This window comes from Leucoraja erinacea, unplaced genomic scaffold (genome assembly GCF_028641065.1).
Source record: "Leucoraja erinacea ecotype New England unplaced genomic scaffold, Leri_hhj_1 Leri_64S, whole genome shotgun sequence".
In the NCBI taxonomy this organism is placed as follows: Eukaryota; Metazoa; Chordata; class Chondrichthyes; order Rajiformes; family Rajidae; genus Leucoraja; species Leucoraja erinaceus.
Window position 1 is genome coordinate 486657 of NW_026576564.1, and position 25360 is coordinate 512016.

Consider the following 25360-nt stretch of genomic DNA (forward strand, 5'->3'; position numbering starts at 1 on the left):
ACACTGGATAGTGCTCACAGGGTCAGGTCCACCACCCCAGCATCTATGTCATTATAGGGCGGCACAGTGGTGCAGCAGTAGTCGCTGCCTTACACCACTTGCAGCACCAGAGATCCCGGATCAATTCCGACTAAGGGCGCTCTCCGTACAGAGTTTGTACATTCTCGCCATGGTTTCCTTCCACACTCCAAAGACGTGCAGGTTTGTAGGTTAATTGGCTTGGTATAAGTGCAAATTGTCCATAGTGTCCCTGTCACTGTATGTCGTTTTCACTTGCGGGCAGAGCACCAAGGCAAATTCCTTGTATGTGAATACTTGGCCAATAAACTTACTCATTCATCATTCATTCATTCATTCTAGTGCATGTAGGATAATGTTAGCGTGCAGGGATCGCTGGTCTGTGTGGACTCGGTGGTCCGAGGGACCTGGTTCCATGCTGTATCTCTAAAAGAAATGCAGAAGCCCCTTAGCATGATTCACAGCCAACAATTCATCTCCCTCCTCACCGTCTGAGTCCCACATCAACAGGATGAGAGGAGTGCAGCCCCCCCCCCCTCAGAGAACTAGACCCTGCAACAGAGGCTGACTAACTCTGTAGACACTTTGCATTGGCTTTGACCGGGAGAAATGCTAAAATCATCCCGATAATAGCAATCAAAGGGCCAGCGAGTGCAGTACAACAGTCTGCCCCCGAGAAAATTACTGGGCAAGGCAATAGAGCCAAGGGTGGAAGAGACTGCAGTACCTGAGGACTAATAACCATGGCCCTTCGTGGAGGTGAATACGGAATACGTGGATTATAATCTACAATGTTCCCCGGATTCTGGAGCACAGTTCGGAGAACTAGAGAGGTGGCTATTCAAGAGTGTGAGAAAGGTGAAAACCAGGGGACTATAGGCCGGTTGGGCCAACATCTGTCACTGGTAAGTGCTGGAGATAGACACAAAAAGCTGGAGTAACTCAGTGGGACAGGCAGCTTCTCTGGAGAGTAAGAATGGGTGATGTTTTGGGTCGAGGCCCTTCTTCAGCATCTGCAGTTCCTTCCTACACCAACTAGTAAGTGCTGGGGTGCATAGTTAATGAAAGAGCAGCAGATATGGAGAATCCAGCCGGGTCAGACTGTTTTTATGAAAGGGAAACCGGGTTGGATAAATGTTCTCAAATTGGTTGAGTCATTGAGCACAGACACGGGCCCTTCGACTGCCCCCTCCATGCTGACCTTGTAGCACCTGTCTCCAGAATGTCTGGATTTCAACAAGATGCCACACAAAAGTTGCTGCACATGCTAAGAGAGCGTGACCCAGGGGTGACATAGTTAAAAATGTCAGGATGAATGGGTCATATTTGTGTAGGCGATCGTTAATCAGTGGGTACCACAGAGATCAGTAATAGGGCCTCAACAATTCACCATCTGTACTGAAGACTTAGGTGTACGACCAAGTGAACTGAAGACAAATTTACTGATGATACAAAGATGGGGGGAGTAATGAATTTGGAGGTGGGCAGAGCCTGCTCAGAGGATGAGTGAGTGGTGGATGGAGGATAATGTGAGCTTCTCCACTTTGACAAAGCAGACTGTTATTTAAACAGCGAGACTGCTTAATGTTGTTCTGCAGTGATCTGGGAGGGATATGGGGGGAAAGGCAGGAACGGGGTTTTGAGTGTGGATGATCGGCCCCATGATCACAGTGAATGGCGGTGCTGGCTCGAAGGGCCGAATGGCCTACTCCTGCACCTATTGTCAACGTACAAGACAACAGAAAGCCAGCATACAGATCCAGCAAGTAATTGGGATTGTCTTTATTGTAAGGGATACAGAATATCAGCTGTGTTGGCTACCCCTGGTCTTTCCCTAATTCTGCCCTTCAGAAGTTTCCAAATACCTTTCCTAGTGTCAGTGTTAGGCTCAGGGGTCTGTAATCACTGTCAGTGAGAAGCAAGTAAAATCGTTTTCATTAATCAGGAGGCAGTGATCATGAATAGAAAGGGAATCAATCTTCCACCTGTAGGTGGTAGGGCCTTGAAACTACAAGGACAGCTGTGTGTGTGTGTGTGTGGACCACCACCATATGTGTGAGGGGAAAGGAGTGTAGCACCAGCTCAACAGCTGACCACTAAATACACACTGGAAACCAACACAATCATGAGTCATTCTCATCTGCATTGGACAAATGTACACGCAATAAATTCATGTGATAGCAACATAATTAGGCCATTCGGCCCATCAAGTCAAAATAAAGAGGAAGAACATTGGACTTTATTACCTTCCATCATAGTGAGGAAGGTGGGGAATCCACTGTGGTGGATGTCTATATTAACTTTTATGTAGTTGTGTGGCTTGTTGCTACCACACCTGCCTTAGTGTGGCTGTATGGTAATTTGAATTTCACTGTACCTTAATTGGTACACATGACAATAAATTGATCTTGAAACCTTGCAAGCCTACTCTTCCATTCAATCTTGGCTGATCTATCTCTCCCTCCTAACCCCATTCACCTGCTTTCTTCCCATAGCCCCTGCACCCATACCGATCAAGAATCTATCTGTCTCTGCCTTAACAATATCCATTGATGGCCTCCACAGCCTTTTGTGGCAATGAATTCTACAGATTCTCCATCCTCTGACTAAAGAAATTCCTCCTCATCTCCTTCTTAAAGGAATGTCCATTCATTCTGAGGCTATGACCACTTGGCCTAGACTCTCCCACTAGTGGAAACATCTTCCAACATCCACTGGGATAGTTGTGTTAATTAGCCTACATCAAACCAGCACCAAACAACTTCAGTTCTGATACTCTCCACCACTGTGACAGATCATGATCAGATAAATTTTGCATTTTGCTATGCAGGTACTGTACATAGTTCCATTGAGGTGGCAACACAGGTGGAGCAGGTGGTGAAGAAGGCATCTGCCATGCTTGCCTTCTTCGGTTGGGGTATTGAACACGTTATGGCTGTACCAGATGTTGGCAAGCTGACGTTTACCCCTGTACACAATACCCAGTTCTGTCGCCCTGCTGATAGAAGGATGCCATTAAACCTGGAAGCGTGCAAAAAAAAAGTACAGTACATGGCTATTACCAGGTGTGGAGGATTTGAGTTATAAAGAGAGGGTGAATAATCGGAGCAGTTTTCCACCAGAGTGTAGGAGGCTGAGGAGTGACCTTATAGAGGTTTATAAAATCGGGAAGGGCGATAGATGAGGTGAACAGCCACAGTCTTTTTCCCCATGAAAGGGGAGTCGAGAACAAGAGGGCATAGGTTTAAGGTGAGAAGGGAAAGCATTAACACAAATCTGCAGGGCACTCTTTCACACAGGGTTGAGGCAGGTTCATTTACAACATTTAAAAGACCCTTGGACAGGTTGATGGATAGGAAAGGTTTGGAGACGTTGAGCTGAAGGGCTTGTTTTTTGTGCTGTTTGACTATTCCAGACTGGCTATTATGCTGCGATAATGCCTGGTTGTTAATCAACATGGGGGTGATGGCTGTGTTAGGAGAGGATGTCCAGATTCCCCATGGAGTGCTGGAACACAATGGGAGCACATCTCAACTGAGGCATCTTTCAGTTGAGATGCAGTCCCACTGTAAATAGGTAATTGTACGAAACAGAATATTGAAACAAGCTGTGCAATTGTAACTTTAGAATTGGCTTCAATCAGCTGTTGTTGCCTTTGTTCTGAAAGAGTTGATAGAGATTCTCCCATTCTCACCACCTCTGATCCCACGGCACATATGAAGTTACATCCACAGCTCCACCTGCGAGGGTGATTCAAAGTCACACTAATCACCCTTCTTATCACTGCTGCCCTTTTAAAATAATGTTATTATAGCTGTTGTCCTTCCAGCATCTCACCTGAACCCAGCCAAGGTTAAAAACTCCCAGTTGCAGCCTCCGCAATCTCTTGTGTAGGAGGAAACTGCAGATGCTGGGTTACACTGAATATAGACAAAATGCTGGAGTAACACAGGCAGCATCTTTGGTGAGAAGGAATGGGTAACATTTTGGGTTGAGGGGAGATGGAGACACAGAGCTATGGAAGGGTAAGGTGTGAAAATGATAGAACAAAGGGGACAAAGACCAAGGTAGATGTAGAATACATCATTGTTAGTCCTTGTTCTCCGACCAGTCTGATTGAGCCTCCTGATTATATTTCTCTTTGTATACCTCGTTCCAAATTCTCCTTGTTATTCTTCCCCTTTGTTCTCATGTTTTCACACCTTACCCTTCCATATCTGAGTGTCTCCGTCTCCCCTGACTCCTAGCCTGAAGAAGTGTCTCGACTTGAAACGTCACCCGTTCCTCCTCTCCAGGGATGCTGCCTGAGTTGTTCCCGCTGAGTTACTCCAGCATTTTGTGTCTGTCCTCAGCAATCTCTCGTCTTGCCTCCCGCAGCAGCCTGGGATAATTTATTATATATTTATATATCTATATTATAGTATATGGACACACTGATCTGTTTTGTAGTAAATGCCTACTATGTTCTGTTGTGCTGAAGCAAAGCAAGAATTTCATTGCCCTATCAGGGACACATGACAATAAACTCACTTGAACTTGACTGGGCTACACATCCACCTTTAATCCCACTCCCACTTACTACTGCCTTTTTTCCCCAATGATTACTTGTTCCCAAATTTCACGATCCCTTCTCTGAATTCTGCAATCAACAGGAAATGCACAAACGACCTCAATGATGCCAAGGTGGACAAAAGTGCTGGAGAAAGTCAGCGGGTGAGGCAGCATCCATAGAGCAAAGGAAATAGGCAATGTTTCGGGTCGAGACCCTTCTTCAGACTGAAGCCAAAGGTATCTCCCAAATGCATGACCACAAGGAACATGAATGACACGGCAGTACCAAGTTCTCTTCCTGTAGCCCTGCCCACGTCACCAATTCTTTCTCTGCCCACCTGGACATTCCCACTGAGCACTCCCATCCATCCCAGCAGGTTAGCTACTCTCTGCTTCTGCCATCTGATCAGTGGTTTGAGATTTGAGGGGTGTGGTTGAGTAATTGTGTTACCTGATGGTGAGGATTTGGCCAAAGTTGAGGTCGAAGTTGTTCACCTGTGCGATGAATATGGCAGCAAGAGCCTCATAGAGCGCAGTGCCGTCCATGTTAATCGTGGCTCCCACCGGCAGCACAAACCTGGTAACTCGTTTATCCAGGCCTATCTTGTCCTCCAGGCACCGAAACGTGATAGGCAGTGTGGCCGAACTGCGGGGAGACGGGAGAACATCAGGACACGGACACTGGGTCACGGCAACACACGGGCACTGGGTCACATCAGGACACGGACACTGGGTCACGGCAACACATGGACACTGGATCACGGCAACACACTGGCACTAGGTCACGGCAACACACGGGCACTGGATCACGCCTACACACGGGCACTGGGTCACGGCAACACACGGGCACTGGGTCACATCAGGACACGGACACTGGGTCACGCCTACACACGGGCACTGGGTCACGGCAACACACGGACACTGGGTCACATCAGGACACGGGCACTGGGTCACGCCAACACACGGACACTGGGTCACATCAGGACACGGACACTGGGTCACGCCTACACACGGGCACTGGGTCACGGCAACACACGGGCACTGGGTCACGGCAACACACGGACACTGGGTCACGACAACACACGGGCACTGGGTCACGGCAACACACGGACACTGGGTCACGGCAACACACGGACACTGGGTCACGCCAACACACGGGCACTGGGTCACGTCAGCACACGGACACTGGGTCACAGCAGCACACGGACACTGGGTCACGCCTACACACGGGCACTGGGTCACGGCAACACACACGGGCACTGGGTCACGGCAACACACGGGCACTGGGTCACATCAGGACACGGACACTGGGTCACGGCAACACACGGACACTGGGTCACATCAGGACACGGACACTGGGTCACGGCAACACACGGACACTGGGTCACGCCTACACACGGGCACTGGGTCACATCAGGACACGGACACTGGGTCACGCCTACACACGGACACCGGGTCACGGCAACACACGGTCACTGGGTCACGCCTAAACACGGACACTGGGTCACGGCAGCACACGGACACTGGGTCACGCCAGCACAACGGGCACTGGGTCACGCCTACACATGGACACTGGGTCACGGCAACACACGGACAGTGGGTCACGCCTACACACGGACACTGGGTCACGCCTACACATGGACACTGGGTCACGGCAACACATGGACACTGGGTCACGCCTACACATGGACACTGGGTCACGGCAACACATGGACACTGGGTCACGCCTACACATGGACACTGGGTCACGCCTACACACGGACACTGGGTCACGCCAACACACGGACACTGGGTCACGGCAACACACGGACACGACACTGGGTCACGGCAACACACGGACACTGGGTCACGGCAACACACGGACACTGGGTCACGGCAACAACGGACACGGGCACTGGGTCACGGCAACACACGGACACTGGGTCACGGCAACACACGGGCACTGGGTCACATCAGCACACGGACACTGGGTCACGGCAACACACGGACACTGGGTCACGGCAACACACGGACACTGGGTCACGGCAACACACGGACACTGGGTCACACCTGCACACGGACACTGGGTCACGCCTACACACGGACACTGGGTCACGGCTACACACGGACACTGGGTCACGCCTACACACGGGCACTGGGTCACGGCAACACACGGACACTGGGTCACGGCAACACACGGACACTGGGTCACGGCAACACACGGACACTGGGTCACGGCAACACACGGACACTGGGTCACGGCAACACACGGACACTGGGTCACGGCAACACACGGGCACTGGGTCACGGCAACACACGGGCACTGGGTCACGGCAATACACGGGCACTGGGTCACAGCAACACACGGACACTGGGTCACGCCTACACACGGACACTGGGTCACGGCAGCACACGGACACTGGGTCACGTCAGCACACGGACACTGGGTCACGCCAACACACGGACACTGGGTCACGCCTACACACGGACACTGGGTCACGCCTACACATGGACACTGGGTCACGGCAACACATGGACACTGGGTCACGCCTACACATGGACACTGGGTCACGGCAACACATGGACACTGGGTCACGCCTACACATGGACACTGGGTCACGCCAACACCCGGACACTGGGTCACGGCAACACAAGGACACTGGGTCACGCCACGACACGGACACTGGGTCACGCCAACACACGGACACTGGGTCACGGCAAGACACGGACACTGGGTCACGGCAACACACGGACACTGGGTCACGCCTACACACGGACACTGGGTCACATCAGAACACGGACACTGGGTCACGGCAACACACGGGCACTGGATCACATCAGGACACGGACACTGGGTCACGGCAACACACGGGCACTGGGTCACGGCAACACACGGACACTGGGTCACGGCAACACACGGACACTGGGTCACATCAACACACGGGCACTGGGTCACGGCAACACACGGACACTGGGTCACGGCAACACACGGACACTGGGTCACGGCAACACACGGACACTGGGTCACGGCAACACATGGACACTGGGTCACATCAGGACACGGGCACTGGGTCACGCCTACACACGGACACTGGGTCACGGCAACACACGGGCACTGGGTCACATCAGGACACGGACACTGGGTCACGGCAACACACGGCCACTGGGTCACGGCAACACACGGGCACTGGGTCACGGCAACACACGGCCACTGGGTCACACAGGACACGGTCACTGGGTCACGCGTACACACGGACACTGGGTCACGGCCACACACGGACACTGGGTCACGGCAACACACGGACACTGGGTCACGGTCACGGCAACACACGGGCACTGGGTCACGCCTACACACGGACACTGGGTCACGACAGCACACGGACACTGGGTCACATCAGGACACGGACACTGGGCCACGCCAACACACGGACACTGGGTCACGGCAACACACGGACACTGGGTCACATCAGGACACGGACACTGGGCCACGGCCACACACGGACACTGGGTCACGGCTACACACGGACACTGGGTCACGCCTACACACGGACACTGGGTCACGGCAACACACGGACACTGGGTCACGGCAACACACGGGCACTGGGTCATGCCTACACACGGACAGCACGGCAACACACGGACACTGGGTCACAGCAGCACACGGACACTGGGTCACGGCAACACACGGACACTGGGTCACGGCAACACACGGGCACTGGGTCGGACACTGGATCACGGCAACACACGGACACTGGATCACGCCAACACACGGACACTGGGTCACGGCAACACACGGACACTGGGTCACGGCAACACACGGACACTGGGTCACGCCTACACACGGACACTGGGTCACGGCAACACACAGACACTGACAGATTGAGGGAGGGCAGCTGGGTCTCACCTGGACGAGGTGCCAAGAGCCGTGACCAGGGCTTGCACCATGCCGCCGATGAATACGAAGGGGTTCTTGCGAGTGATGATAAAGTAGAGGGTGGGCAGCACGACGAGCGCATGGATCATCAGCCCCACAATCACTGTGATGGTGTACATGCCCAGCTGCCCACCCACCACACTCATGTCCTCCATCTCCACAATCTTACCCGCAATCAGGAACAGGATGCCCACCGGAGCGTACCTGGACACAGAGAGAGAGAGAGAGGGCAGGGTGAGAGGGGGCAGTAGCGGGGAGAGGGGGCAGTGAGAGGGAGGGGAGGCATTAGACAGGTACACAGTCTCACACACACCAGACCATCACACACACACATACATAAACAGAATAGACACACACACACCAGGGACGTGCAGTCAGGGGAAGCAAAACCTCACCTGTCATACTCCCAATTAAAATAGCTGTTAAGAAAAGTAAAGAAAAATAATAATAAAATAAAATAAATATAATTTTTTTCCACAGATCTGTTTTATAAATGTGATTTCTATATGAATTTAATAATTTTTTATAGTAAAATTCGCAAAATTTGCACAGCTCCGCTGCGAATACATGAAGAGATGAGAGGTGAGGCAGCAACAAGCTGAGCCTCCCCTCTGATTGCGCAACCTCTTAGAAACTACATGGAGGGCGGGCAATAAGCATGTGCCTGTTACCATCTCTATGTATGTCACCAATGTAATGCGTGTAACCCTTTCGTTACATGTCCTCACCTTCCATAGTCCAGGTAACATATTTCACATATAAAGATATTAAATTTGTGCTCGCTGGTCTCACATAAAACTGCATAGAGAAAGTTCCAGGGGAGGCAGCGATCACATCTGCCTCACAGTGGAGGAAGAGCGAGGGTCAATTACGTAGACGCTGCCTCACTCTCCCTCCACTCCAGCAGCGGCGGCGCAGACCAAAGATCATAGAGTGGAGCAAAATACGCCACTCGGTGAATAAATGGTCATAGGGAAGGTAAACTTTGTCCGTACATTAGAAAGTTATTAGATTTTTAAAAAATAGATCTATACTTATCACAATAAAGTCAACAATTTTTGTACTCCTGTTCATTTTTGTTTAGTTCATGTAAGGCAGGAGTCTCCAAAATATGGCCCCCGGGACACATCAGGCCCACCACCTGATTTTTCAAGCTCAGATTCGAGTCGGGGAACACAGCGACAAGGGGCTGCTCTTAGTGTTGTTACCGGTTAGATCCCTCAAATTGTCAGAGCCGAGACATCACTGGGCCGTTGTGAAGAAGGTGCAATGGTGCTGTGGGGGGGTTCGGCGGCGGTCAGAATGGGACGGCTGCAGGTTATAACGTGCCATCGTTCCTCTCTCCCTTCTCTCTCTCTCTCTTCTCTCTCTCTCTCCCCCATTCTCTCTCTCTCTCTCTCCATTCTCTCTCTCTCTCTCCCCTCTCTCTCTCTCTCTCCCCATTCTCTCTCTCTCTCCCATTCTCTCTCTCTCTCTCTCTCCCCATTCTCTCTCTCTCTCTCCCATTCTCTCTCTCTCCCTTCTCTCTCTCTCCCTTCTCTCTCTCTCTCTCTCTCTCTCTCATCTCTCTCTCTCTCTCTCTCTCTCTCCTCTCTCTCTCTCTCTCTCTCTCTCTCCTCTTCTCTCATTCTCTCTCTCTCCCCATTCTCTCTCTCTCCCCATTCTCTCTCTCTCCCCCATTCTCTCTCTCTCTCCCTTCTCTCTCTCTCTCTCTCTCTTTTCTTTCTCTTTCTCTCTCTCTCCCCTTCTCTCTCTCTTCCCCTCTTCCTTCTCTCTCTCTCTCTCTCTCTCCTTCTCTCTCTCTCTCTCTCTCTCTCTCTCTCTCTCATTCTCTCTCTCTCATTCTCACTTCTCTCTCTCTCTCTCTCTCTCTCTCTCTCTCCCTCCCTTATCTTCTCTATCCCTCCCTCTCAGCCAGGGCTCCACCCCTCTCTCTCCTTCGGGAGGCGGTGATCAATACAGGGGGGGCCGGGCCACTGATACTAGCCAGTGCCTCCCCAGGCATTGACCTCACCGCTCGTCACTGACACACACACACTGGTCCATCACACACACACCCGCCAGTCATACACACACACACCAGCCAGTCATACACACACAAACAGAATAGACTCATAAACATACACACACAGTCTCATACACACACACACACACACACAGTCTCACACACACACACACACACACACACACACACACACACACACACACACACACACACACACACACAGTCTCACACACACACACACAGTGGACTCACATATACACACACACACTCACACACACAGTTGACACACATATAGAAACATAGACATAGAAACATAGAAATTAGGTGCAGGAGTAGGCCATTCGGCCCTTCGAGCCTGCACCGCCATTCAATATGATCATGGCTGATCATCCAACTCAGTATCCCGTACCTGCCTTCTCTCCATACCCCCTGATCCCCTTACCCACAAGGGCCACATCTAACTCCCTCTTAAATATAGCCAATGAACTGGCCTCAACTACCCTCTGTGGCAGAGAGTTCCAGAGATTCACCCCTCTCTGTGTGAAAAAAGTTCTTCTCATCTCGGTTTTAAAGGATTTCCCCTTTATCCTTAAGCTGTGACCCCTTGTCCTGGACTTCCCTATCATCGGGAACAATCTTCCTGCATCTAGCCTGTCCAACCCCTTAAGAATTTTGTAAGTTTCTATAAGATCCCCTCTCAATCTTCTAAATTCTAGAGAGTATAAACCAAGTCTATCCAGTCTTTCTTCATAAGACAGTCCTGACATCCCAGGAATCAGTCTGGTGAACCGTCTCTGCACTCCCTCTATGGCAATAATGTCCTTCCTCAGATTTGGAGACCAAACTGTACGCAATACTCCAGGTGTGGTCTCACCAAGACCCTGTCCAACTGCAGTAGAACCTCCCTGCTCCTATACTAAAATCCTTTTGCAATGAAAGCTAACATACCATTTGCTTTCTTTACTGCCTGCTACACCTTCAATGACTGGTGTACCATGACACCCAGGTCTCGCTGCATCTCCCCCTTTCCCAATCGGCCACCACATACACACAGTCTCACACACACACACACACACACAGGTGCGTGGGGACATGTAACGCACACAGATGAAGTTAGCAAGCTTTGCCCGAGGTCTACATTGTCATTGACTACACTCAGTACCATGTGATCACGGACACCAGGCGCATAATGGCTTCGTTGAGAGAGTTGAAGAATTCAGCGACAGCTCTCCCCTCCTCCTTCATGGCTCCGATGACCAGGCCGAAGCCCACGGAGAACACCACAAGGCCCAGGGCATTGACAGAATTGACGGAGCCAGGGACAGGGACCAGTTCGTCTCTGGCCTCCAGCAGCAGCTTCATGGCCTGTGTCACATTGGTGATGAACAGGGCTGGGCCATGGCTCACATTCCCCAGTGCCGCTCGGCTCACCTTCCTTTTGTCGTATCCTGTTTTGAACTAAACACAGAGGACATGCAGCCATTAATTGGGATACCACGCAACTGCACGGCGGACTGTTGCAGCAGGTAGTGCTGCTGCCTGACAGCACCAGAGACCCGGGTGCCATCCTGACCGCAGGTGCTGTCGGTGTGGACGTGGCACATTCTTCCCGTCCCCGGGTTCTCCAGTTCCCTCCCACATCGCTGAGACGTGCAGGTGACTGTGAGCGGGTTGAGTGGTCTCTGTAAGTTGCCCCCAGTGTTGGCAGGTGGTGACAGTGCTGGGGGCAAGTTGCTGGACATGTGAGTGGTTATTGGGATCTGAGAGCCAGCATGGAGATGCCAGGCTGAATGGCCTCCTCCTGCACCCCAAGGAAGTGTGAGTATTGGAGATGAAGCCCTAATAATATCCACCTGGTAATATACACCTGAGCCCCCAGTGAAAGGAACGTTACAATGGTGGGGGAAAGCATCGGGACTTCCTGAGAACAACCCACTCACCTCATGCATGGGGTGGGTCAAACCTACTGCCAACGCAATCCCGCTCACCATCTGAAATACGAAATACCCAGGAGAATCTATCTGAACAAGTAAACGTGGACAACAGGAGCAGTTGTTGGCCACTCTGAGCTGTAGCATGGCATCAGGGCAGATCAGATTGTGACCTTGGTTCCACATCTCCAAATACCCATGACAAACGTTCAAATCCTTTCTCGAGAATCCTTCTGCCCCTTTTGACCCTCTGGCCTTCATCAGTCTGGGTATTGAGTGTAGATGTAGGGAGGTCATGTTGCAGTTGTACAAGGCGTTGGTGAGGCCACATTTGGAGCATTGTGTTCGGTTTCAGTCGGCTGGAGGAAAGATGTTAAACTGCAAAGAGTGCAGGGAAGATTTACGAGGATGTTGCCAGGACTTGAAGGCTTGAGGTTGGGCAAGATTAGACTTTATTACTTGGAGCAGAGGAGGCTTAGGGGTGATCTCGTAGTGGTGTGTAAAATCATGACGGGAATGAATAGGGTTAAAGCCAAAGTATATTTCCCAGGTATGGGAATCAAGAACCAGAGGATGTAGGTTTCAGATGAGAGAGATTTAGTAGCAACCAGTGGGGCATCAGCGCCAGAGACCAGGGTTCAATGCTGCCTACAGGTGTTGTTTGTACGAAGGTTGTACATTCTCCCTGTGACCAAGTGGGTTTAGTTTAGAGATACAGCACGGAAACAGGCCCTTCGCCCCACCGAGTCCATGCTGGCCAGCGAGCCCCGCACTTTAACACTAACCTACACACATTGTGGCCATTTTACAATTATACCATGTAAATTAACCTACAAACTTACATAGAAACATAGAGATTAGGTGCAGGAGTAGGCCATTCGGCCCTTCGAGCCTGCACCGCCATTCAATATGATCATGGCTGATCATCCAACTCAGTATCCCGTACCTGCCTTCTCTCCATACCCTCTGATCCCCTTAGCCGCAAGGGCCACATCTAACTCCCACTTAAATATAGCCAATGAACTGGCCTCGACTACCCTCTGTGGCAGAAAGTTCCAGAGATTCACCACTCTCTGTGTGAAAAAAGTTCTCCTCATCTCGGTTTTAAAGGATTTCCCCCTTATCCTTAAGCTGTGACCCCTTGTCCTGGACTTCCCCAACATCGGGAGCAATCTTCCTGCATCTGGCCTGTCCAACCCCTTAAGAATTTTGTAAGTTTCTATAAGATCCCCTCTCAATCTCCTAAATTCTAGAGAGTATAAACCAAGTCTATCCAGTCTTTCTTCATAAAGACAGTCCTGACATCCCAGGAATCAGTCTGGTGAACCGTCTCTGCACTCCCTCTATGGCAATAATGTCCTGCCTCAGATTTGGAGACCAAAACTGTACGCGATACTCCAGGTGTGGTCTCACCAAGACCCTGTACAACTGCAGTAGAACCTCCCTGCTTGTACGTCTTTGGAGTGTGGGAGAAAGACGGAGCTCCTGGCGGTCACGAGGAGAAACTCCGTACAGACAGCACCCGTAGTCAGGATGGAACCCGGGTCTCTGGCGCTGTGAGGCAGTAACTCTACCGCTGCACCACCTTGGCTTTCGCCAGGTGCTCCGGTTTCCTCCCACATTCCAAAGATGTGCAGGTTTGTTGGTTACTACTGTTGTAGCAGAATAAACCCCTGGTGTGTGGGATAGGAAACTGGAAAAGAGACTTTTGGTGGCACAGACCCAGCGGGCCGAAGGGCCTGTTTCTACGCTGTATCTCTAAACTAAACTCTAAACTAGACTTGTTAACACATGTAGGTATGTGGACAGAGCTGCCAGAGGAGGTATTTGGGGCAGGTACTATAATAATCTGTAAAAGACACTTGGCCAGGTACATGGATAGGGAAGGTTTAGAGGAATACGGGCCAAACTGGAGTAAATGGGGCATCATGATCGGTATGGACCAGTTGGGCCGAAGGGCCTGTTTCTGTATTGTATAACTTATGACATCAGTCTCCGAGTGTGGAAAGTCCCCTCAGATCACCTCTAAATCTCTCCCACCAATCCTAAATCCATGTCCTGTAGTTTTCCTTCGTCCTGATGAGGGCAAAGTTCCCTGCACTCGACCCTATCTCTAATAGAACTCAGTCGTGGCTCTTGATAGCCCCCTCCACTTCAGGGGGAAATCTTTTAGGACCGAGATGAGGAAAACATTTTTTACACAGAGAGTGGTGAATCTCTGGAATTCTCTGCCACAGAAGGTAGTTGAGGCCAGTTCATTGGATATATTTAAGAGGGAGTTAGATGGTGGCCCTTGTGGCTAAAGGGATCAGGGGATATGGAGAGAAGGCAGGTACGGGATACTGGGTTGGATGATCAGCCATGATCATATTGAATGGCGGTGCTGGCTCGAAGGGCCGAATGGCCTACTCCTGCACCTAATTTCTATGTTTCTGCAGAGTCCCTGGTCTCTCTACTCTACCTGCCCCTCCACCTATCCTCGTATCATCCGCAAACTTGGCCAATGTGCTGACACTTACCTGTTTAAAGCAAGCTTCGACCAAATTCGGAGGAAACATGTTCCTGTGGAGTAAATAGATAAGTGTTACAGAGAGGTCAGAGATTGCACTCAGTCCCTCTCCCTCTGTCAGCTCCAGCTTGGACCATCCAGGCAGGGCTTGAAACAACACAATGTGGGAACACTTCCTCCAGCCAGGAGCTGGGCTGTGCAAAAGGGACTTGGGATAATAAAATATATCAGGTCAGCAATCAGTAAATAATAACAGGGATAAAGCTGATTCATGTTAGTAACAGTTGAAGGGACAGGGTGGGGGGGGGGTGACAAGACTGCTAATGGTACAGAGATTGGGGATTAGCAAGTCTTGAGGAGATGCAACATCAGTTTAGGAACTTAGTTCCCTGAATGTGGCAACACTGGTAGGTAGGGCGGGCAAGATGTCCATCGACACACTGGCCTTCATCAGTCGGGGAATTGAGTCGAGACCTTGAGACGTTTTATTGCAGTTGTACAAGATGTTGGCAAAGTCACATTTTGAGTATTGTGTTCAGTCATGCTGCTGTAGTAATCATGTCATGAAGCTGGAAGAAGTGTGGAGAAGCTAGACACAAAAAGCTGGAGTAACAGGCAGCATCTCTGGAGAGAAGGAAGGGGTGACGTTTCGGGTCGAGACCCTTCTTCAGTCTTACTCCAGCATTTTGTGACTACCTTTGATTTGAACCAGCATCTGCAGTTCTTTCCTACATAGGAATGTGGAGACGATTTACAAGGATTTTGTGAATGAGTCTTCTATAGGGAGAGCAGGAGGTTGAGGGGTGATCTTATAGAGGTGTATAAAATCAAGAGGGGAATAGATCTGGTGAATCTATACTCTTACCCAGAGTACGGGAATCAAGAACCAGAGGACACCAGTTAAAGGTAAACTAGGAAAGGCAAGTCAAGTCACATTTATTTATGTAGCACATTTAAAAAACAACTCTCGTTGGCCAAAGTGCTTTACATTTGTTATAAGACATAGTATAAACAAACAAACTGTGGAGTAAATAGATAAGTGTTACAGAGAGGTCGAGAGAGTCCCTTTGTCAGCTCCAGCTTGGCTCATCAAGGCGGGGCTTGATACATATATACATATAGCCCTCGCTCAGTGGATGGCAGGGAAGGATTGGGAGGGAGTAGATAAGATTTTAGTCTTGACTTAAAGGAGTCGATGGAGGGGGCAGTTCTGATGGGAAGGGGGGATGCTGCTGTTCCACAGTCGAGGAGCTGCAACCACAAAGGTGCGGTCGCCCCTAAGCTTATGCCTAGACCGCAGGATATTCAGCAGTTCCCCAAGTCGGCCGATCTGAGGGACCTGGAGGTGGAGTGGGGGGTGAGAAGACTTTTAATGTACTGTAGGTGGGGGCGAGCACATTGAGGGCTTTGTAGACATAGAGGAAGGATCTTGAAATTTATTCGGAACCGCTCAGGGAGCCAGTGGAGAGAGGCCAGGATCGGGGTGATGTGGTCCCTTTTTCGGGTGCCCGTCAGGAGTCTCGCTGCGGCGTTTTGGCGGGACAGGGAAGTTGCAGGCGGAACAGGGAAGATGCCAGTGTAAAGGGAGTTGCAGTAATCTAGGCGGGAGGAGATAAATGTGCGGATGATCTTTTCAAGGTCATCAAAGTGGAGGAATTGTTTTATTTTAGCTATCGTCCGGAGCTGAAAGAAACTAGCTTTTACCACGGCATTGACTTGATTGTAAAATTTCAGTGCTGAGTCAAATATCACGCCGAGGTTTTTGACGTGAGGTTTGAGTAGTGGGGTAAGGCTTCCAAGGCTGCCTGCTATCATTTTGATTGAGTCCGAGGGGCCGAGAAGGATGACCTCAGGCTTACTCTCGTTTAGTTGGAGGAAGTTCTGGGCCATCCAGCACTTTATATCCTCGAGGCAGCGGGTAAGGTTAAACAGATTTGATTGTGTTTTGGGCTTCAGGGGGAGATAGAGTTGTGTATCGTCTGTGTAGCAATGGAAGGAAATGCCGTGCCTTTCAATGACTTAGCCTAAGGGGAGCATATACAGGGAGAAGAGAATGGGGCCAAGGATGGAACCTTGTGGAACCGCACAGCAGAGATTAGCTGGGGAGGAGAATGAGTTGCCTATGTTAGTCGAGAAACTCCTACCTTTGAGATAGGAGATGAACCAGCTCAGGGCAGCGCCATCAATACCAACCCCAACCCGGAGACGGTCAATTAGGATGTTGTGGTCGACAGTATCAAACGCTGCGCTGAGGTCAAGAAGGAGCAGGATTGCACAGTCGCCGGAGTCAACAGTGAGCAGTAGGTCATTATGTACCTTCAACAAAGCAGACTCTGTGTTGTGGTGGGCCCTGAAACCTGATTGTAAAGTTTCCAGGATAGTGTTTTGGTGAAGGCAAGGCATAAGTTGACTTAAAATTACCTTTTCAAGGGCTTTTGAGAGGAAAGGCAGTTTAGAAATGGGTCTGTAGTTGCTTGGCAAGGTGGGGTCAAGGTTAGGTTTTTTCAGGAGTGGCTGGACCACCGCATGCTTGAAGTGGGTAGGTACAGTGCCAGTCGCCAGAGAGCTGTTGAAGATGGCGAGGATGCTGGGACCAGCTGTTGTAATGACATCCTTTAGGAGGGCAGAGGGGACAGTGTGGAGGGGGCAGGTAGTAGGTTTCATGGCGGTGATCAGTTTTACAAGGGAGGGTAGAGTAACGGGTTGGAAACTGTCTAATGTTGAAGAGCAGACCAATGAGACAGCCAGGTCACGTGTGGGAGGGGAAATATTCGTTCTTATAGTCTTTACCTTGCTGGTGAAAAATGTGGTAAATTCCTGGCACTTAGCAGGGGACCCAGTTAGGCTGGTGCTGGTGCTGGGGGTAGGACAGATGATGGAGGTGATGGTGCTAAAAAGGACCTTGGAGTTTTGCGCGTTTTTGGAGATAAGGGTGGAAAAATATTTAGTTCTTGCAGATTTTACTGCTTCCTGGTATTTGTCAAGATTATTTTTCAGGAGTTCAAAGGTAATTTGAAGGTTATCAGATTTGTATTTCCGTTGTGATTTTCTGCATTCTCTTCTTAGAGCTTTGGTGGTGTCATTAAGTCACGGCTCGCCTTTAGGCTTCAATGTGATCATGGCTGATCATCCCCAATCAGTACCCCGTTCCTGCCTTCTCCCCATATCCCCTGACTCCGCTATCTTTAAGAGCCCTATCTAGCTCGCTCTTGATAGCACCAGAGAACCTGCCTCCACCGCCCTCTGAGGCAGAGAATTCCACAGACTCACAACTCTCTGTGAGAAAAAGTGTTTCCTCGTCTCCGTTCTAAATGGCTAACCCCTATTCTTAAACTGTGGCCCCTGGTTCTGGACTCCCCCAACATCGGGAACATGTTTCCTGCCTCTAGTTTGTTCAAGCCCTTAACAATCTTATATGTTTCAATAAGATTCCCTCTCATCCTTCTAAATTCCAGAGTGTACAAGCCCAGCCGCTCCATTCTCTCAGCAAATGACAGTTCCGCCATCCCGGGAATTAACCTTGTAAACCTACACTGCACTCCCTCAATAGCAAGAATGTCCTTCCTCAAATTAGGGGACCAAAACTGCATACAATACTCCAGGTGTGGTCTCACCAGGGCCCTGTACAACTGCAGAAGGACCTCTTTGCTCCTATACTCGACTCCTTTTCTTACAAAGGCCAACATGCCATTCGCTTTTTTCACTGCCTGCTGTACCTGCATGATTACTTTCATAGACTGATGACAAGGACCCCCAGATCCCGTTGTACTTCCCCTTTTCCCAACTTGACGCCATTTAGATAGTAATCTGCCTTCCTGTTTTTGCTACCAAAGTGGATAACCTCACATTTATCCACATTAAACTTCATCTGCCATGCATCAGCCCACTCCCCAAACCTGTCCAAGTCACCCTGCATTCTCATAGCATCCTCCTCACAGTTCACACTGCCACCCAGCTTAGTGTCATCTGCAAATTTGCTAATGTTACTTTGAATCCCTTCATCCAAATCATTGATGTATATTGTAAATAGCTGCGGTCCCAGCACCGAGCCTTGCGGTACCCCACTAGTCACTGCCTGCTATTCTGAAAGGGACCCGTTAACCCCTAATCTTTGTTTCCTGTTTGCCAACCAATTTTCTATCCATGTCAGCACTCTACCCCCAATACCATGTGCCCTAATTTTGCCCACTAAACTCCTATGTGGGACCTTATCAAAGGCTTTCTGAAAGTCCAGGTACACTACACCCACTGGCTCTCCCTTGTCCATCTTCCTAGTTACCTCCTCAAAAAATTCCAGAAGATTAGTCAAGCATGATTTGCCCTTCGTAAATCCATACTGACTCGGACCGATCCTGTTATTGCTATTTAAATGTTCGACTATTTCACCTTATATAATTGACTCCAGCATCTTCCCCACCACCGATGTCAGGCTAACTGGTCTATAATTCCCTGTTTTCTCTCTCCCGCCTTCCTTAAAAAGTGGGATAACATTAGCTCCAATCCACAGGAACTGATCCCGAGTCTATAGAACATTGGGAAATTATCACCAATGCATCCACGATTTCTAGAGCCACTTCCTTAATACCCTGGGATGTAGACCATGGAGATTTATCAGTCTTCAGTCCCATCAGTCTATCCAACACCATTTCCTGCCTAATGTGGTTTTCCTTCAGTTCCTCCGTCACTGCAGATCCTCTGGCCACTAGTACACCAGGAAGATTGTTAGTGTCCTGCTTAGTGAAGACAGATCCAAAGTACCTGTTCAACTCATCTGCCATTTAAAAGACATTTGGACAGGTAGGAAAGGTTTAGAAGGATATGGGCCAAATGCAGGCAGGTGGGGCGAGTGTGATGGATATCGGCAGAGAAGGTTGCACACCTGACCAGATCCATGAAGGCATCAGTGGAGTGGACTTTTTCGATCTTGCCCTCGCGGTGCATGCTGTCCTTGCCTCCTGCCCCGGGGTGGATGATTAGCACCATGATGATGCCGGTGATGACGGCCAGCACTGTAGTGGTGGTGTAGTACACCACTGCCCGCAGTCCCATCTTCCCAGACGCCTTGCTGTCCAGAGCAGCCATTCCTGGAAGAAGGAAAGGGGTGCATTCAAATATCACGACAAAGCCAACACTATGCGTGCAGCACGGAAAGCAAAGGCACAAGTGATCTGAGACGTGTTGGTGAACTGGGTGCAAAGCTGGATGGTGACAGGAGACAGAGTGGTGGTGAACGGGTGCTGGAACCAGTGGTGCTGGTACTGGGGCTGGTGACGAGACACAGAGTGGTGGTCTATACACTGGTATCTATACACTGTAAATGGATCAATTGTAATCATGTATTGTCTTTCTGCTGACTGGTTAGCACGCAACAAACTAAACCTTCAGCTTTAGTCTCCTATCATGGGAAACTGACTCCATCTACCCAAAACCTCTCATCATTCTGTATGATGTTATGTCTTGACCTCGTCTACTGCAGGGTAAACAGACCTAGCTTGTCCGATCTCCTATAGACACCAATGATCTGTACGACTGTAACATGGTATTCCAACTCTTGTATTCAGTGAGATGCCTGATGAAGACAAACATGCCATACACTTTCTGCCCCACTCTGTGTACTTGCGTCACCATTTACACCAAAATATAGAATAAAGGCGAGGTCATTTAAGACTGAGGTGAGAAAAAACTTTTTCACCCAGAGAGTTGTGAATTTATGGAATTCCCTGCCACAGAGGGCAGTGGAGGCCAAGTCACTGGATGGATTTAAGAGAGAGTTAGACAGAGCTCTAGGGGCTAGTGGAATCAAGGGATATGGGGAGAAGGCAGGCACAGGTAATTGATAGGGGACGATCAGCCATGATCACAATGAATGGCGGTGCTGGCTCGAAGGGCCGAATGGCCTCCTCCTGCACCTATTTAGTTACAGAGATAGGTTGAATAAGTTAGGTCTTTATTCTCTGGAGCGCAGAAGGTTAAGGGGGGACCTGATAGAGGTCTTTAAAATGATGAGAGGGATAGACAGAGTTGATGTGGACAAGCTTTTCCCTTTGAGAATAGGGAAGATTCAAACAAGAGGACATGACTTCAGAATTAAGGGACAGAAGTTTAGGGGTAATATGAGGGGGAACTTCTTTACTCAGAGAGTGGGAGCTGTGTGGAATGAGCTTCCAGTGGAAGTGGTGGAGGCAGGTTCATTGGTATCATTTAAAAATAAATTGGATAGGCATATGGATGAGAAGGGAATGGAGGGTTATGGTATGGGTGCAGGCACGTGGGACTAAGGGGAAAAAAAAATTGTTCGGCACGGACTTGTAGGGCCGAGATGGCCTGTTTCCGTGCTGTAATTGTTATATGGTTATATGGTTATATGGTTATTTTCTATGTTTCTATGTACTTGTACTCTCAGGGCCTGTCCAACTTTCACGACCTAACTCACAACCTTTTTTACTCGTAAACATTTTTCATCAGGCTAGAAAAAACGCCCCGACCTACTTGATGCCACGAGTACCTACGACTAGCATCACGGCCTGCTACGACCTACCTACAACCTCCAGCAACCCCCTACTACCTCGTGAGGAACATGCTGCGAGTATGAGAAGGGCAAACTTGGCAGAGGTCGTGAATTAGGTGGTGAAAGTGGGACAGGCCCTTTAGATATTTCTGTTCATCCACACTCCCCAGTGCTCCCTGCATATCCTGCCCTGGTTGAACTTCCCAATTCCGGCTACCATTCCCACTTCCCACAGTTCATCTAGTTTTGCAAAAGGAATCTCTCGATCAACCTCAACAAAACCAACAAAATCGTCCCAACTCCACCCCTTGGTGTTTTCCATAGAGACCACTGCATCCGCAACTCCTTGTATCACTCATCCCTCCCCCCTGAACACCCCTCCCCATGTACATGCCCTTGCAACCGCAGGAGATGTAACACCTCCTCCATAACATCCATCCAGGTGGGACTGAGGTTCACAGGCACCTCCTCTAATCTCATCTAATGGATTTAGTGTTCCCGATGTGGTCTCCATTACATTGATGAGACCAAGCATAGACTCTGGGACTGTTTCACTGAACGCTTGCACTCAGTCCATCAAGGCCTACTGGATTTCACTGTTGCTAACCACTTTAACTCTCCTTCCCAATCCCATAGTGACATTTCTGTCCAGGGCCTCCTTCATTGGCAGAGTGAGGCCACACACAAACTAGAGGAACAGCACCTCATATTCCATTTAGGTAGCTTACAAGCCAATGGTGTCAACTTTGAATTCTCCAATTATAGGTAACCTCCTACAAACCCCCTCCACTTTCTGCTGCACAAACTCCCTTTCTTCCCCCCCCCTCCTCCATGCCCCACCTGGCCTCGCATATTCTTTCTCCTTCCCCTTCCCACACCTACATTCCTTCCTCTGGCTTCACAATTTGCAACTTTTCAGATAGTCCCAATCCAAAACATTACCTATCCATGTTCTCCACAGATGCTGCCTGATCCGCTGAGTTACTCTAGCACTCTGTGAAACGTCACCTATCCATGTTCTCCACAGATGCTGCCTGACCCGCTGAGTTACTCCAGCACTCTGTGAAACGTCACCTATCCATGTTCTCCACAGATGCTGCCTGACCCGCTGAGTTACTCCAGCACTCTGTGCCCTTTTGTGCACCCAGCATCTGCAGTTCCTTGCTTTTCCTATCCATTGTGTTTGTCCTATCCTTAGCAAGGAGCGCTAGGCACCACTTCTGACCGTCTGACTGAGTGAACATGAGGAGGATTGCTAGAGTCAATCACCATCTTTCTCCATGGAACATGAGTGGGGGTCCGTACCTGTCACCAAGCTGGAGATGATGAGTGGCATCACCATCATCTGTAACATGCGCATCAGCAGTTCTCCCGGGAACGAGAAGTACTTCACCTGGCGATAGCTCATGTGGTATTTCCTGAGACAGAAGCCCAGTACAACCCCTGAGGGGAAAGAGACAGTGTTAGACCAGCCGGGCACGACTCTCCCCTACACCTGCACCAGACTGGAAGAGCAGATCTGCTGTGCTCCTTTGGGCCCAGACATTAGTGTCCACCAACAAGAAGGACATGGATGGTGGTGAGACAGGGAAGGAAGGTCATGTTCATATTCTACACCACCTTTATATCAAGAAGACCCTGTTAGACCAAGAGTGGAGGGAGGCAGTGATTCAGTTTAACATTGATACTGACCCTCAGAAGGCAAATGGATTAGGGCTGGATTGGGATTAATAGAGGGCTGTGGTGAGTGGGAGTGGTGTGGCATTGTTACATGGCTTTAGGGAGAGTGCGGGGCAGTGGGAGTAGTGTGGGGATTAATAGAGGGCTGTGGTGAGTGGGAGTGGTGTGGCATTGTTACATGGCCTTAGGGAGAGTGCGGGGCAGTGGGAGTAGTGTGGGGATTAATAGAGGGCTGTGGTGAGTGGGAGTAGTGTGGCATTGTTACAGGGCTGTGGTGAGTGGGAGTGGTGTGGCATTGTTACAGGGCTGTGGTGAGTGGGAGTGGTGTGGCATTGTTACAGGGCTGTGGTGAGTGGGAGTAGTGTGGCATTGTTACAGGGCTGTGGTGAGTGGGAGTGGTGAGGCTTTGATACAGGGCTGTGGTGAGTGGGGCAGTGGGGTGTGGCATTGTTACAGGGCTGTGGGGCAGTGGGAGTCGTGTGGCATTGATACAGGGCTGTGGGGCAGTGGGATTAGTTTAATAGGGTTGATACAGGCCTGTTCCACTGAGCTTCTGCACAGATGCAGTCTGAGCTGCTGAGTTCCTCCAGCACTGTGTCTCTGAGACTGGAGTTGGCAGAATAGAGAGTGAGTGGAGTTGAGGATCGTTTGGCCAGATGGCCACTCACCAGCCAACACCGCCACCACAGTGAACAGCACAAACAAGTTGTTCTTGCCAAATCTCTTCACATCTTCACAGGTAACCCTCCGACTCCGTGACTTGGCCACTGTGCGTTTCTGGAAGCCTTGCTGGATGCGTTCCATTGCATTTATCACCACTGCCTTTAGGATTAGGGTTCCCTGTGATTCCAGCAGTTATTTTCTCAGTAATCCCTGACTGAATGCAGCAAGTGGATCCAAGGCACAGCAGGCAATTGCTGGAACGACAAGGCAACACATTAATGTACAGATCACAGCACACACCATCAGCTAAAGAACAGCACGGACCACACATTGTGTGTAAGAAAGAACTGCAGATGCTGGTTTTAATCGATGGTAGACACAAAATGCTGGAGTAACTCAGTGGGACAGGCAGTATCTCCGGAAGGAAGGAATGGGCAACGTTGCAAGTCGAGACCCTTCTTCAGACTGATGTCAGGGGAGGGGGCAGGACAAAGATCCAATGTAAGCGGAGACAGTAAGACCAGTAGTAGAACTGGGACGGGGGAGGGGATGGAGAGAGAGGGAAAGCAAGGGCTATCTGAAGTTAGAGAGGTCAATGTTCATACCGCTGGGGTGTAAACTACCCAAGTGAAATATGAGTTGCTGTTCCTCTAATTTGCGCTGGGCCTCACTCTGACAGTGGAGGAGGCCCAGGACAGAAAGATCAGATTGGGAATGGGAGGGGGAGTTGAAGTGCTGAGCCACCGGGAGATCAGGTTGGTTAATGCGAACTGAGCGGAGGTGTTGGGCGAAGGTTTAGATTCAAACGATAGAGAACTATTAGAAAGGGAGATTACGATAAAGGATATTGAGGAGTCGATTGGCTCTCTAAAAAATGGTAAGGCAGTAGGACCAGATGGTTTAGGTTCCGAATTTTACAAAAAATTTTATGATTTGCTTTGCCCACGTTTACAAAGACTATATGAGTATATCTATACTCAACAGAAACTTCCAGACACTTTAAATGAATCTATAATAACACTTATTCCTAAAGCTGATAAAGATCCGGAAGACCCGGGATCATACAGAGCAATTGCACTTCTGAATACAGACCAGAAAATATTAACTAAAATACTAGCGCATAGATTAAGTACAGTGATGAATAAATTAATACACCCTGACCAAACAGGCTTTATTCAGAAACGGTACTCATATTATAATCTAAGAAGATTATTTAATATTATATATTCCAAGAGAATTATTAATGAAGATCTAGCAATAATCTCACTTGACGCTGAAAAAGCATTTGATCAGGTCGAATGGCCTTATTTATTTTCGGTGATGGAAAAGATGCAGCTAGGGGAGAAATTTTGTACATGGATAAAACTGTTATATACAAATCCCACGGCTAGAATATTTACTAACCAAAGGTTGTCATCTAAATTTAGTCTATCTAGAGGTTGTAGACAAGGATGCCCGTTATCTCCATTATTATTTGCACTTGCTATTGAACCACTGGCAGAAAGAGTTAGGGGGCATCCGGAAATACTCGGGTATAACACTAAGGACACAGTGAATAAAATTTCTTTATACGCAGATGACG

The 25360-nt window shown here is 49.5% G+C and overlaps 1 protein-coding gene across 2 annotated transcripts in view; it reads right to left on the reverse strand.

The window, feature by feature from the left end:
* The window catches only part of LOC129694398 (excitatory amino acid transporter 1-like), a 43550-nt gene that overhangs the window by 4858 nt on the left and 13332 nt on the right, over positions 1–25360 (reverse strand). For both annotated transcript variants that reach the window (XM_055631102.1, XM_055631101.1), the window contains 7 exons: positions 23784–24032; positions 22741–22878; positions 19807–20011; positions 14938–14980; positions 11650–11945; positions 8453–8686; positions 5021–5215 (listed from right to left, as the gene is read on the reverse strand). In XM_055631102.1, coding sequence (XP_055487077.1) covers positions 5021–5215; positions 8453–8686; positions 11650–11945; positions 14938–14980; positions 19807–20011; positions 22741–22878; positions 23784–23919 — 1247 coding nt within the window. In that variant the 5' untranslated portion in view covers positions 23920–24032. The remainder of the gene's footprint in view (positions 1–5020; positions 5216–8452; positions 8687–11649; positions 11946–14937; positions 14981–19806; positions 20012–22740; positions 22879–23783; positions 24033–25360) is intronic.